General features: G+C 36.1%; 1 protein-coding gene across 1 annotated transcript; it reads right to left on the bottom strand.

The window, feature by feature from the left end:
* Positions 1–14: 14 nt before the first annotated feature.
* LOC143449517 (uncharacterized) lies at positions 15–10,823 on the bottom strand. The gene is made up of 5 exons (XM_076949751.1): positions 10,618–10,823; positions 10,368–10,442; positions 5,066–5,403; positions 2,332–2,448; positions 15–2,070 (listed from the first exon to the last, which is right to left on the bottom strand). The coding sequence occupies exons 1-5, from the start codon at positions 10,673–10,675 to the stop codon at positions 1,540–1,542; spliced, it is 1,119 nt and encodes a 372-aa protein (XP_076805866.1). The 5' UTR covers positions 10,676–10,823; the 3' UTR covers positions 15–1,539.
* Positions 10,824–11,664: the final 841 nt, after the last annotated feature.

Raw genomic sequence — 11,664 nt, 5'->3', positions numbered from 1 at the left:
AACTTTGCTTTATTAAAACAACACGAAAATATTCTCACGGACAATCAAACAACGGGAAAATATAGCAAAGCCCGGAAGCTTAAAACATGCAAGGTGTTAATTTTACGGTAGTGCTATAACGATGTGAGGTTAGCACGACCACGAAACGCAATAAGTGCTTGCATTGACATAAACTATTATCACCTAAAACAAAACAAAAAACATACACACACCATAACAAAATCACAGAAAATCAATAATTAACTTAAAACAAATCGTGGAAATGAAGAAGATGTGTTTGTGGAAATTGCCATTGTGCACGTGGATGACAAAAACAAAACCCTACCAAACGAAACACCATTCTAGGGATCAAAATCCTGTTTCTGTGGCCAGGGTGAGGGCACGGTATTAGGGTCCTCAGGTGCACAGAAAGCATGACAATAAATAAGATATTTCAAAATGAAATATCTCAACGTTTCCAAGAACACAATTCCAAATGCAAATAACAAAGTCCCAATAAATCCAAATCCGAATAAATATAAGATAAATCCGAATGTCTGGACCGGATTACTTTTTTCAAAAAATTGCAGTCGGTCTCGGTACTTTTCACTTAATTAATTCAAAATTTTATGCAAATTCAAACTATGTTTTCAAAAATAGCCTACATGTTAATTAGCCGCCCTAAACCTTGATACTAATTTTAGCATCTGTTGATCTTTTTAATCTAGAAATGACAAGTAAAATTGATCAAAAAGATGTTGCAAAATTGCAAGCGTTTAACGTCACATGTGTTTTGACCAGGAACAATCTTTACCGGAGGCGTAATAGCGGCAAACATGCATTTGCAGAAAAATCTTTTACACAACAAGTACCGCTATACCGAGTACCGAACTACTTTTCAAAATAGTACCGAATACCGGAGCCGTCGGTACAGTTTTTGCCAAGTACCGGTACGAAGTGACTATTTCACTGTACGTAAGTCACGCGCCTTGTTGTTAAATATAGGCGGTTAGAGGAGAATGTGTATGTAAAAAGTTGATTTCAGCTATTTAAGGTTTTATTAGGGTTAGATATCGATTATAAGGTAGATTTAGGTTATGTTTATTGGTTACTATGTTATAAATAACATATAAGTTAACAAGAAACTGAGAAAAATGGCTCCAAACTGTGGCTTTTTTTCCAGTAAATTAGTGGCAGCTTATAATATACCAGAGTATCAAACCGTAACAAACTGGTGATTTTATATAACAGGTAGGCCTATACAACGCGGTAAACCGAAATTACAACACAGATCAATGCAGGGCAATCATTAATTACAGCAAATTTTCATATATAAAGCACCGTTGAAAAAGTTTTCAGAAATTGTTGCTGTTAGAATAGGTCAAAAACTTGTGTTCAAGCGAATGGAGCGTTATTGACACGCGACAACGAAAACCGAGGATTGGCTTTAACCAAACCTTAGTGATAAAATTTAGTATATAGGCGTAGAAATACAGCATAGCCTATAAGTTACTACGGGATTCAGATCTATTTACTCGATGTCTCCAAACAGTTGGACACCTAAGGTGTTTGTCTTATGGCTGATTGTGAAGTAGTTTCGCTGCCGGTAGACCGTCGTTGACAGCTAATATGCCCATCAATAATATCACTACCCTGACCTGGATTAACTTTTGAGGCAGGTAATACGTTTGTAAAGTAATAGCACAATGCAACTGAAAGAATAACTATAACAAGTAAACCAGCAACAGAGCAACCTATTATGAGGCCAAGATTTAAAACTGAATCCTGTTCCGTAACATTGCTGCTACAAACTCTAGTACCCCCAGCTTCCTTGTATACGTCGCAAGCAATGTATCGCAAGTCTGTCGTGTTAAGGTTATAAGAGATAGAGGTATTTCCCAGCACAACATGGTTTAAGTAATTTGAAACAAAACTTTCGTCAGAAGCGCGATTTTCCAAATCAAGCAATGTTGCGTAAAAGAAAACACGATTTTCTTCCTCGACTTCTTCATTATAATTTTCCAGAATTGCTGAACTATTTGACTGAATTAATTCGAATAACAATTGGCCGGTTGTAGAATTGAAAATCTCCTGCATGAACAAAATCCATTTACTACATTCAAAAATATTTTTTAAACAATAACTTTTACAAACATCGGTTAAAGGATGAATACTGATGTCAAAACATGGTTGTGGTTTCTTTCAAGCTATTAATGTAAGCCTACCAAATTTTTGAACGTTTTACGTACAACATACATATCTTGTATACTGGGCAAGATTTAAAAGGAAATTTTATACACATTGTATAATATATGCTGTTGATACTGTATCATCAATGTAGAACTCATTTACTTGAATGGAATTGTTGCTTTGATTGTTTGCATATACAACCACCCTCATAAAGAACATTTCGATAGTTATATTCTCTTTCATCAAGGCGTTCTGAAGATCATCGTTGCTTGAAACTTTCTTCATACAACACAGTAAATAGTGTAAACAGAACGTAGCAAACTAGGGATGTGATGGGAGGAAGATTATTCGGGTTCGTGCGAACCCGAATATCATGAAGGTCGACACCAACGAATCCCGAATCTACGGGTTTGGGTTCGTATCGGCCCATCCCTATAGCAAACTACTGTATACCCTATTTATTCGATTGTAAGCCGCGACTTACAAAGTGTTTTTTATTATTATCATTTGTGCAGTTTGCGTTCATAGATGGCTTACATTTTCTTATCAAATAAAAATTTTATTTGATGATGATCACTGTATCCATGCAGCTTAAATTAAAATTATGAAACATTTGATATTGTCTTCTGTTTATGATATTGTTGTGAATATTACAACATTAATATATTACCAATACAAAACTTTTGACCTAAAACAGCTTATTGTATTTTAATTCCATCACAATTGCCACACATGCTGCGCGGCTTACAATCAAGGGCGGCTTACAATTGAGTAAATATGGAGAGTGTGTTGACTCCTTTTTGTTGAAATAAGGAAATAAAGAAAAAAAGGTAAAAGTACAAGAGGAAGAACCTGTTGTGGAGTGGTTGTAATCAAGGCAACAAGATGCGGGAGCCATATTTATTACAAGTTGAACTGACATGTTTGAAAAATAAACACTTGGAATAAACGCAGAATTTCTCCACTAATTACGCCTCTGCAACCTATATAATATACGATAACGATACATTGGGGAAGCGCGATCGCCAGGCTTGTCCATGGGACATTTTTTTCTGTCCCATCCCATCCTATCCCATAGCTGCTATGCTATGGCATAGCAATTCATGCCTGTCCCATCCCATCCCATCCCAATGTCCCATCCCATTTAAAATTGGCAGGTTAGAATGAAGCTATGACATTTTCGGGCAGATATTATTTTTTAGATTTACATTTTCGGATAGATATATTAAATTAAAATCGATTTCACCCACAAAATGGCTTCAAACAATAACCTCTGTACTGGTTCCCATGTCCCATGGGAATTGCAATTCGTGCTGTTCCATCCCATCCCCTCCCATGGGACATTTCCCATGGGATTCCCGTGGGAATCCCATTCCCATGGACAACCCTGGCGATCGCTCCATCAAAGTGGAAAAGCGATTAATTACTGTATGCGTTTATCAAATTGCGCTTGAAAGAAGTGTTCTAGCATCACGTTTTAGAAGTAAATAAACTATATACCTTCTATACATGGACGTATAATATTTAGCAATAATTAACAGCTGCACCCACGAAATGTTTGATACAGGGCCAGATTTACTCCAAGGGGCCCAGGCCAACAACAAGCCAGCTGGCTAGCAACATTACATTGTGTCACATATGAACAAAAATAAATTGATATGTAATGCAAAAATATTTAACAAATTTAAAGTTTTGTCTAAATTTAACCTATAACTTTTCAAACATGTAAATTGCATTGCGTTTTTATTTCGTTTTAATAGTTTCAAACTGCACTAGAAAATGTTTTGTTTTAACTAAAACTAATTGAATGCCGGCTGCATATGTCGATGACTCAAAAAGGTCTTGCTAAGACTAACGTATTTACGGAGGGGTCCATATAATTATATATTATCCATATTAGCTTGAGAATTTTAAAATCAATTTTTAAAGCTTTTTGGCTTCCTTCAAGGCAACCCTAAATATGCAGCTACATGCTAACTACACACAGTTTACTTGTTATAGCAATATTGCAGTGATGGTTATCGGTATTTTAATATTTTCACGCCGGCGCTGTTATTTTAAGTAGGCTGTAGACTAGTTGCGCAATACTTTATCGATTGAACAAAAACAACAACTGGTTAGTCTAAAGACACTTCCAAAAAGATATTGAAGTTCATAAAGGTAAACTTGGCACATAGGCGCTTAAAGTATAATTTTATCAATGAAAGGGCCCCCACCAATGCCGGGCCCCATGGCACTCCGCGTTGGTTTCGTACACCACTGCTCAATGTTCGTATAGCCTACCGTCTTCACAAATCTAATGACTAAGTTTAAAAAACACAGAAACGAAGGGACAATTTTCTTGCACTATTTATCGACAATTTATCGTCACCTTTATTGTACTTGAGACATGAATGTTCTGTTATTATTATAGATGGTGTTTTACGATTTTCTAATTCCATTTATTTGTTATCTTAACATATCTATCTATATATATATATATAGGTCTAGGCTAATATAGTGCAATGCTATTACATTAAAACCTGTTGTGAAATATTTGCCATAAAATTTCTGACATTTCCGAAAACAATATTAATTCAAATCCATAAACATACATATAGGCTATATGTTGACAACGTGCCATTACTAAATTTCTTGGTCTAAAAGTTTTTATATACTTCCTGTTCATTTTCGTGCAGCTTCGATATACAGGTATATGGCATGCACATATGTTCAGCCACTGCCGATTATATTATTACCATTTACACCAGCTTAGATTTTCTACGCAAAAGGGCAAATGTTTATGTTCGATACATGTCAGTTTAAGCTGTAATAACTATGAGACTTGCATCTGTTGCCACCCACATGGTATATTTCAAGGTGAAAAACTTTTTCCACGTAAAAATAAACAACTTACTTCTATAACTGAATTAGGCGTTATAGTTACTGCAGGAGAGGTGGAGTACATGGTAAGGGTGGAGGTAACCGTGCTTCCGGGACTTTCAGTGGTTGTGGTAGCACTCAATGAAACCGTTGCACTCGCGGTTGACGTTGATGATAACGTCATAGCTTGTGATTCCATGGTAATAGAGAGAGTTACCGCATTGCTTATGGTTGATGCGGTGGATGAATCAGTACCACTTACAGCTGTTGACATTGGGTCACTACTTGATATTGTCGTTGCTGTTAAGTTACTGTTCGTAGTTGTTGTTGAATCATTGGCCATCAAAAGGGTTGTCTGCCCTTGACAAATATCTATTGAAACACAGCAAGTTCAATGAAACAAATAAATCCCTGGTTTGATGACCTAGTTTATTCTTATATTTAATTGAACATGTTAATTTGCTTTCACAATTGCAAACGTTACAAGAAATATCGAATTGCAGCTTATATTGATCACTTTTCAGATATCGACACTCGACAGCAACAGTCACATTGATTAATTATAATTATTATTGCTATGTAACTGCAAGAATGTACTAAAGTGTCATACTAGGCCTATAGGCCTATGCAGACTATGCTATCGCTGATTAATTATAAATCCAGCGTTCCTGACTGACCAATTTCGCGAACGTTAAAACAAATGTAGTTTGGTCGATAAAATCGATCATAGTTCATCGATAAAAGAAAATTGTATGGAAACAACGTGAAAACGATCAATTGCACGTTTTGGATCCATGTCATCCCAGATAATGTGATCTTGAAAGCTTGCACCGCGCTACCTGTGTTGCTGCGTTTACGGTAACACTGCTTACATTGTTACCACAGTATAGTTAATAGCCTACGTCGAACATACTAGTAACACTGTATGTTTAGAGCGGAGGTTTTCAATAGCTGTGCCGATTGTGGGGTCAAAAATTAATCAAAATTATTTTATTGAATTAAAGTACCATAAAAAACTAGAGAAAAAGATTTAATGTTGTCTACTTATTTTCACTTTATGATGCCCGTGTATATAATCTCACGTATGAGTGCTGGCAACCTTTGCCCAACAAGACTGTTAGAAAAATGGATACGTTTTACCTGGCTGGACTACGTCGAAACAAACGATTCAAGCGTATATGCAATAAGAAAAACCATCTCACGTAGTAAGCAACAAAATTGACCAATCACCTGTATAAAGCCAAGGCCACTCAACTGGTAAAAAATAGAATGCATATGTCGAGAAAAGGAACAACAAGTCAACTTGACTTTTAGCAAGTAAGTGTCGGAACTGTCCAAGGCAGAAACAACTCACGGCGAAAACCTCTCTGTTGTCCACTTCTCTCCGTGAGGAGTTTATCTTCGTTCTCCAACAAACAAAACCAGACAAAATCGGCACGTAACTCATACTCAATAAAGGTACGGCCATGACGACTTGACTGCGTAGTTTCCTGTCTTCCTGCTTGCTATACCACAAAACTCTCAGATCTGGAAAATAGCTCTTGTTGTCGTGATCATCAAGCCTTAGAAGACGCTGGCGGATCCAAAGAGCTATCTTCCTACAGATATTTTTCTTTGTGTTTACTTCAAAATTATAGAACGCCTGATCCACGTCCACTTCAAATTTATAACCGACTCTATCTTCCTTCCGGGAGCAGGTCGGATTTCGACGCAGGATGTCAATCATGGACCAGGTAGCTCTTACTGTCCAGAACATCGAGAACAGCTTCTACGCAACGAAATTGCTAAACTATTTCATTGTACTTTGACCGTTCACTTGAATACGATAAATCGCACCGTGGTCTTGTACGCAAGCTGCTCCGTCCGCTCCCATAGAAGCATATAATCCATATCACCAAAGAATTTGTCTACAAGCGGAGCGTTACTTTCAACACCATGGTCAGCGAAGCAGCCTACCACAACTCATGTATAAACTATAACACGGTGTCCCACAAAGATCGGTCTTGGTATCCCTCCCTTTTAATATCTATGTCTATAAATATTTCCCATCCTATCCCATCCCATATCCTACCGAGCACGATGTCGTCCAAGTGCGTCTACTCTAAGGTTGCCATACGTCAGGATTTTCCCGGACATGTCCGAGATTTTAGTGTTCAAATCTGCGTCAGAGAGAAATGTTAAAAAGTACGTAAATGTCCGGAATTTTTGAATAATGTATTTTATGAAACCTAACTGGCAATATTTTCACAGTAAGAATTTGCTTAGTGCTAAAGATTAAACTTTGACATTGTTTTACTGTTGAAAATTGCTAAGCGAAAATGTTAATTTACTGACGAGATGCAGGGCTAGCTCGATCGTTCTAGGGCATCTAGGCCTATCGGCTACAAGACATCGCCCTAACGCCAGTCTAGTGTGATTTTTTTTTTCGTTTTAGTTTAGATGTAACTTTTCTTTGTCACAGAGTAATTTTCATTATTTGGTTATAATGCTAATTGGCTTTTATACTTTTCGAATCCTTTGTCTAGGCTAGTTTATTTTGTGGGATCAATTTAGGTAGTGAATGCGGCAAAATTGGTCTTATTTTCGTTATGCGGAAAAAGGTCTCATATTAATACGCTACTGGATGTCGGCGTCCTACACCACAGGACAAACTTCCCATTCTAGCAGTCATTGTCGTAACGAAACCATTCTTTTCTATGCTCTTCGGACAATGGAACCATCCGTTAAAAAATAAATTGATTAATTGAATGAAATTCCTCCCGGCACCTGCTCCACGGCAACTGTTTGAACAGGCTGAAAATTCAGGAAACTGTGCAACTCGTTAGACAGACCACAAATAAAACGTGGATTCTCACAACACCGCACTGCTACAAAAAATTGCCTGGGTACGGTTTAATTGTTTCCGAGCCGGCGTTTGGCATTTCCTATCGACTCTGTACAAATGGTACAGTGCCAAACTCTGCAGCTTGGAAGTGTGGCGCAGAAGAGCCAACTGCAGAGCAAATGACATATCAAACTGTTCCACATAACCTGTCCTCCGTGAAAAGCATGACCTGCAACTTTTGGATTATACGAGTTACTGCTCGAGTTTGACTTCTGCCCCAATATCTCTCTCTGCGGTGGATTAAAGTGGAACTGAAGTCATTTTCAACCTATTTTCTAAAAAAGTATAAAAATACACTGATTCCGAAAATACTTATGACATATCTTTATCTCTTTCCGTCTACGAGTTATAGGCAAAATCGTTTTTAAGCAACTGCGCGCAGTGCGCGGGGAGTGTATGTGACGTCACCAGGGTTGTTGGTGTTCAAGCATGCTTCAAGCGCATATTGCGATTAATGGAACGTTGCTGTTGCAAGCCTCGTTTCGGCATATAATGATCATGTTGGACAGTGTTTTTATATTTTTTCAGTAATGGATGATCGACTAATTATAGAGAGGTTTTGATTAAACAGTGTTACTATATGTGCTTTGTGTGGCACTAGGTAGTCTAAGCCAAGTCGTCAGAAACTATATTTGGTTTTATTAGGTTTTCAGCTTTTCAATAATGTTTATGAATACAAACTTTTGGATCCTACCAAATGTAAAAAAATTGACTTAAGATGACAGATGCCTGAATGACTAAAAATAAGGTTGACTTGATTGTCAAGAAGAAAGACCGTGAGTAAAAAGAAGCTATAGCGAACAGCTAGCGTTATTAATGAGGTCGTACTTAAAAAATTCAATGAAATCAATGTTGTAGGACGTCAAGGACGTTACTGAATCGATCAATCAATCAAGGTTATTGCTGAACTTGTTGGTTTAGCTCTGTTGTTACTCTACTTTCTTCCAGCGAAAGGTAATTCAAAAAAATTGTGTTTTGCAAATTTGGCCCAACGTGCATTCTTTAATTCCAAGTTGGGTTACCATGGTCGGTAGATTGGGCCACAATTTACAGGTTGGGTCTTTTTCCGAGTATACGTGTTTGCAACTATACTTATGTCGAGATAAAAGGAACATTAACTTTTATTTTACTTTTATTGTCGGAATTATGGTTGCTAATGTCTTTTTTTAATGAAAAATAACCTTTCTAGCTCTTTACATATTTTTTCATAAATAAAAATGCTCTAACGTAAACTTTTATTTATTTAAAAAATGAAATGGATGGTTGAAAAAATTTGAAAACGTAGTATTACAAAACCTAACAATATAACATCGACAAAATGAAATTATATGAGAAACTATGTAGTTCAATAAATTCAGCTACAAACTTGAATGTAACTTGGGACATGGTTCAATAAGTCAACAAAAAATTGGCCAAATCTGCATACAACGACATGTTTGTTTCGTCGAGGCTACCAAAAACGGGAAAGTTCTGCAGTTAAACTATAAATTGGGCATTAAGTATCTTAAGTTGGTAGCATTTATACAGCTACGGCTTAAAATCAAATAATCTTTCTTTTCTTGTCCAAACAGATTACACTTTTTGTCTCTAAAAAAAATGAAGAAAGTTGTAAAAATTTTCTCGGTTTAATCGTACGTTGGTTGAATTGTCCGGCCACCTTTGGTAATTAAGTTTCGGACTTAGGATAACATGATATACATCCTTTGTCGGAGTATGAGAACAAATCCTTATATATCTCAATATAACCGTAGGAGCAAAGTATACTGCATCTAATTTCCTGAAGGTCGTGTCCACCGCTCTATCACAGGCAGCTAAAATGTTATAAAGGTTCTATGTATTTTGGAAAGTAACCAAAAACCATCCATTCTTGCTTTGGTTTAGTCACTCGAGAGTGTGTTTCACGTTTAAACTGGGATCGTTTTAATGCAATGCAGAAGCACTAAAAACGCGTCTACCGAAACTACGTATGTGGATTATCTGCAAAAGAAATCTTACAACACAGGTAGCAATGTACACCACTGTATAAATTGACCTTAAACGTTTTCCATGAGATTTTTCTTAGCAAACCTGTGACTTTTTTCCTGGACTTTTTATTACTTTACAATATTAGGCCTACTGATTAAAGCATGCGCAAGTGCAAAGGTGTTTTTTTTAACAAAATGATATTGTTTGAATCAAACCGAAAATGATTCAGCGATATATAAAAATCTAAACCCTAAAGCATTTGTTTCTATTTTAAGTTCTTGTTATACAATTGATAGGCATAAATCCTTAGAGGAAAATCAGCAATTTCTGTAATTCCAATAACTTTATTAACAATCATTTTTAACATAAACAATTTAAAAATCCGTATAACTTAGTTATAGGCTACATCCGGCCAAGAAAAATATTATCCACATATAGAAATATAAAAATATTAATTTAAGCTTGTTTTTGTCGCATGCAAACTTACCGCATAGAAATAAACATCCTACGACCATACTAAAATACGCCGTCGTAAACATGACTCTTTGTGGCAGGCTTAAAACTAAATTTTCAAAGCATTTAAATTATAATCTATGATTTTCCTAAAAGCCTTGAGAATCTAACTGTCAAATACCTATATATGATAATACTTCTAATTCATTGAACTTGCTGATGAATAGTTTTATACATAATTGAATTCTATAGCGACGTTAAAGAGAATATCAACATTACGTAACCTTTTCCTTGGCTTTTCAACAAACTATCAACGAAAGAAGAAACTTGGACATCAGCCATTTGTAACGTATATAAAGCTTTCAGAAATTCTTTTCCAGGTTTGAAATGCGAATTGATTTAATAGACTTTATATGACCTTGATGTAAGTGTCTAACTCTTTTCAATTTCTGACAAGTTTTACTGAATGATCTAATTTAGACGGCTTTCTGAGATTAACCTACACACAGGCTAAACGTTTAGAGGGAATTATTCCTATATAGCGAGCATTCTCAGCGAAGCGAAGCAGAAAAATGACTTCATGGTAAACCTTGCGAAACGGTTTGCTTTTTCAATAAAAGTTGAACAACTCATAACAACAAGTCATAAAAAGGTGTGCCGCGTTTGGCCCAGGTGTTAATAAAGGATTTATTGTTACATAAGCTTATTTATTTCAATTCGGCATAAATCTTTGTGAGATATAACATAAAAAGTGACAAGCAAAGCGAAAAAATAATGAAATACAAAATTTATCTGATCTAATCAGATTAAATGAAATATACAGGTATGTATACCTTAGGCAAGAAATGTTCGAAAATGAACGGAGCTTGTTTTTCTCCTATTGCGTTTTCTTTTCACTCCTTGAACTGCGTATTCGTCAAAGTCGAGTGAGTGAAGGTAATTGTTTTCAACATCGATAAGATTGCTAGACATAGCAGCAACTGCATAGCACTTCTGCTTTTGCCATCTATTGCAAACATGGTTGACTTTCGTTTTTCGGCTCACGATTTCTTCAGCATTGGTAACAACTTTATTCTTAGCTCGAAGTGATCGCTCAAATGCTCGATCAACCAAGTTCTCATAAAATTCAAAGGTTTCCAAATTCTTGTTTTTGTTTTGCGGAAGTTTACTTCTCCATTTTGCATTGCTGAGGTTATTCTAACAGAAGAGAACATTATTGTAGATAATTTTTAAACACCCACTACTAATATTTTAGCTGTAGAGTAGTGTAGACTATATGTCAATTTAAATGATGACAATTTCTGAATTAACTTGAGCATTATCTGTAAAAC

Source organism: Clavelina lepadiformis, chromosome 3 (genome assembly GCF_947623445.1).
Source record: "Clavelina lepadiformis chromosome 3, kaClaLepa1.1, whole genome shotgun sequence".
Taxonomy (NCBI): domain Eukaryota; kingdom Metazoa; phylum Chordata; class Ascidiacea; order Aplousobranchia; family Clavelinidae; genus Clavelina; species Clavelina lepadiformis.
Note: the sequence above shows the minus strand (reverse complement) of the source record. Positions and strands in the feature narration are given on the sequence as shown.

Excerpts from the sequence above, each read along its gene's own strand:
- LOC143449517 (XM_076949751.1), bottom strand. The coding sequence starts at position 10,675 with ATGGCTGATGTCCAAGTTTCTTCTTTCGTTGATAGTTTGTTGAAAAGC. Across the intron at positions 10,443-10,617 it reads GTTGAAAAGCCAAGGAAAAG|TTTTAAGCCTGCCACAAAGA; the intron begins GTTACGTAATGT and ends TTGAAAATTTAG. Across the intron at positions 2,449-5,065 it reads CGCCTAATTCAGTTATAGAA|AAAGTTTCAAGCAACGATGA; the intron begins GTAAGTTGTTTA and ends TGTTGTATGAAG.